This window comes from Colobus angolensis, unplaced genomic scaffold, assembly GCF_000951035.1.
Source record: "Colobus angolensis palliatus isolate OR3802 unplaced genomic scaffold, Cang.pa_1.0 Scaffold471, whole genome shotgun sequence".
NCBI lineage: Eukaryota > Metazoa > Chordata > Mammalia > Primates > Cercopithecidae > Colobus > Colobus angolensis.
Genome location: NW_012118166.1, coordinates 965632 through 967143, shown reverse-complemented (window position 1 = coordinate 967143; position 1512 = coordinate 965632). Strand labels below are relative to the sequence as shown.

The 1512-nt window shown below is 54.4% G+C and overlaps 1 protein-coding gene across 1 annotated transcript in view; it reads right to left on the bottom strand.

The window, feature by feature from the left end:
• DGCR14 (DiGeorge syndrome critical region gene 14) overlaps nucleotides 1–909 on the bottom strand; it is an 11091-nt gene extending 10182 nt beyond the window's left edge. The window contains exon 1 of the mRNA XM_011958689.1: nucleotides 761–909. Coding sequence (XP_011814079.1) covers nucleotides 761–895 — 135 coding nt within the window. The 5' untranslated portion in view covers nucleotides 896–909. The remainder of the gene's footprint in view (nucleotides 1–760) is intronic.
• Nucleotides 910–1512: the final 603 nt, after the last annotated feature.

The following is a 1512-nucleotide window of genomic DNA, read 5'->3' as shown; positions in this document are numbered from 1 at the left end:
ATTATTCTGTAATCCCAGCACTTTGATGTAATCCCAGCACTTTGAGAGGCCAAGACGGGCGGATCACCTGAGGTCAGGAGTTCAAGACCAGCCTGGCCAACAAGATGAAACCCGATCTCTACTAAAAACACACAAAAGGCCGGGCGCGGTGGCTCGCGGCCTGGATTCCCAGCGCTTTGGGAGGCCGAGGCGGGCAGATCACGAGGTCAGGAGCTCGAGACCATCCTGGCTAACATGGTGAAACCCCATCTCTACTAAAAAATACAAAAAACTAGCCGGGCGCGGTGGCGGGTGCCTGTAGTCCCAGCTACTCAGGAGGCTGAGGCAGGAGAATGGCATAAACCCGGGAGGCGGAGCTTGCAGTGAGCTGAGATCCCTCCACTGCACTCCAGCCTGGGCGACAGAGCGAGACTCCGTCTCAAAAAAAAAAAAAAAAAGCAAGCCCTCTTTGCCATCATCCTTCCAGTGTGTCAAACTCTTACAGTTTAACAGAAAATCTTATTTCCCTGACCCCCGTCCCCTAGAAAGAGAGCCGCTCCCTCTTTTCCCTGACAACACTGCTACAGCCTCTTCCACCACAGACGTCTTCCTCTGTCCTATTTACTTGACTCGTGGGACCGTCCACACCCCAAGGGCAGGGACTCCGGCTCCTCCACTTCCAAGAGGAGACGGAGCGTCAAGACCCGAGAGAGGGAACCCGATGGGAGCGTGAAGCAGGGGAGGGGCCCAGAAGTCTCCGGCGTCCGCACCGAGGTCGTACCTCGATATACTCTTCCTCGTCCAGGACCCGCTGCTTGCTCGTCGCAGCCCCAGCCTCTCCCGCCTCGCGCTTCCTTGGGGGCCTGGACGCGGCGGGGAGCAACAAGGACGAAGCTGATGCACCCGGGGTCTCCATCGCTATCCCAGGAAAAAACTAGGGCGCCTCAGGCGCGTCACAGGGTGGAGGGGGCGGGGTTGCACCATTTGCGCAGGCGCCTTCAATAGTTGGCCAATGGAAAAGCTGTGGCTCTAGGAAGCCAGCCCGCGCTCCGTACTGACGTCACTATAAATGCTAGACATTATGGGAGTTGTAGTCTTTGTCCTGCCCCGCGCTATTCATGCTTGTCAATGCTGTGAACACGAGGTGGTGCTGTGGAGGTGGCGGGGGGCGGGTGCTATGGGGCGTGTTCTTCACGCGAAAAATTCTAGCTTTACGGTGCCCAAAGGCCTTAGAATTCTAATTTCCCACAAGTAAGAACTATGTATGCTTCGAGATTATTCAACAAAAAATACAAACGAGGAAATGTGCTTATATAGGAGTTTCAAGCTTTATACAAAAAAATGGCCTTAAAACAATTTTTTTTTTTTGAGACGAAGTTTCGCTCTTGTTGCCCAGGCTGGAGTGCAATGGTGCGATCTCTGCTCACCGGATTTCCCGGGTTCAAGGGATTCTCCTGCCTCAGCCTCCCGGGTAGCTGGGATTACAGGCATGGGCCACCACGCCCGGTTAATTTTGCATTTTTAGTAGAGACA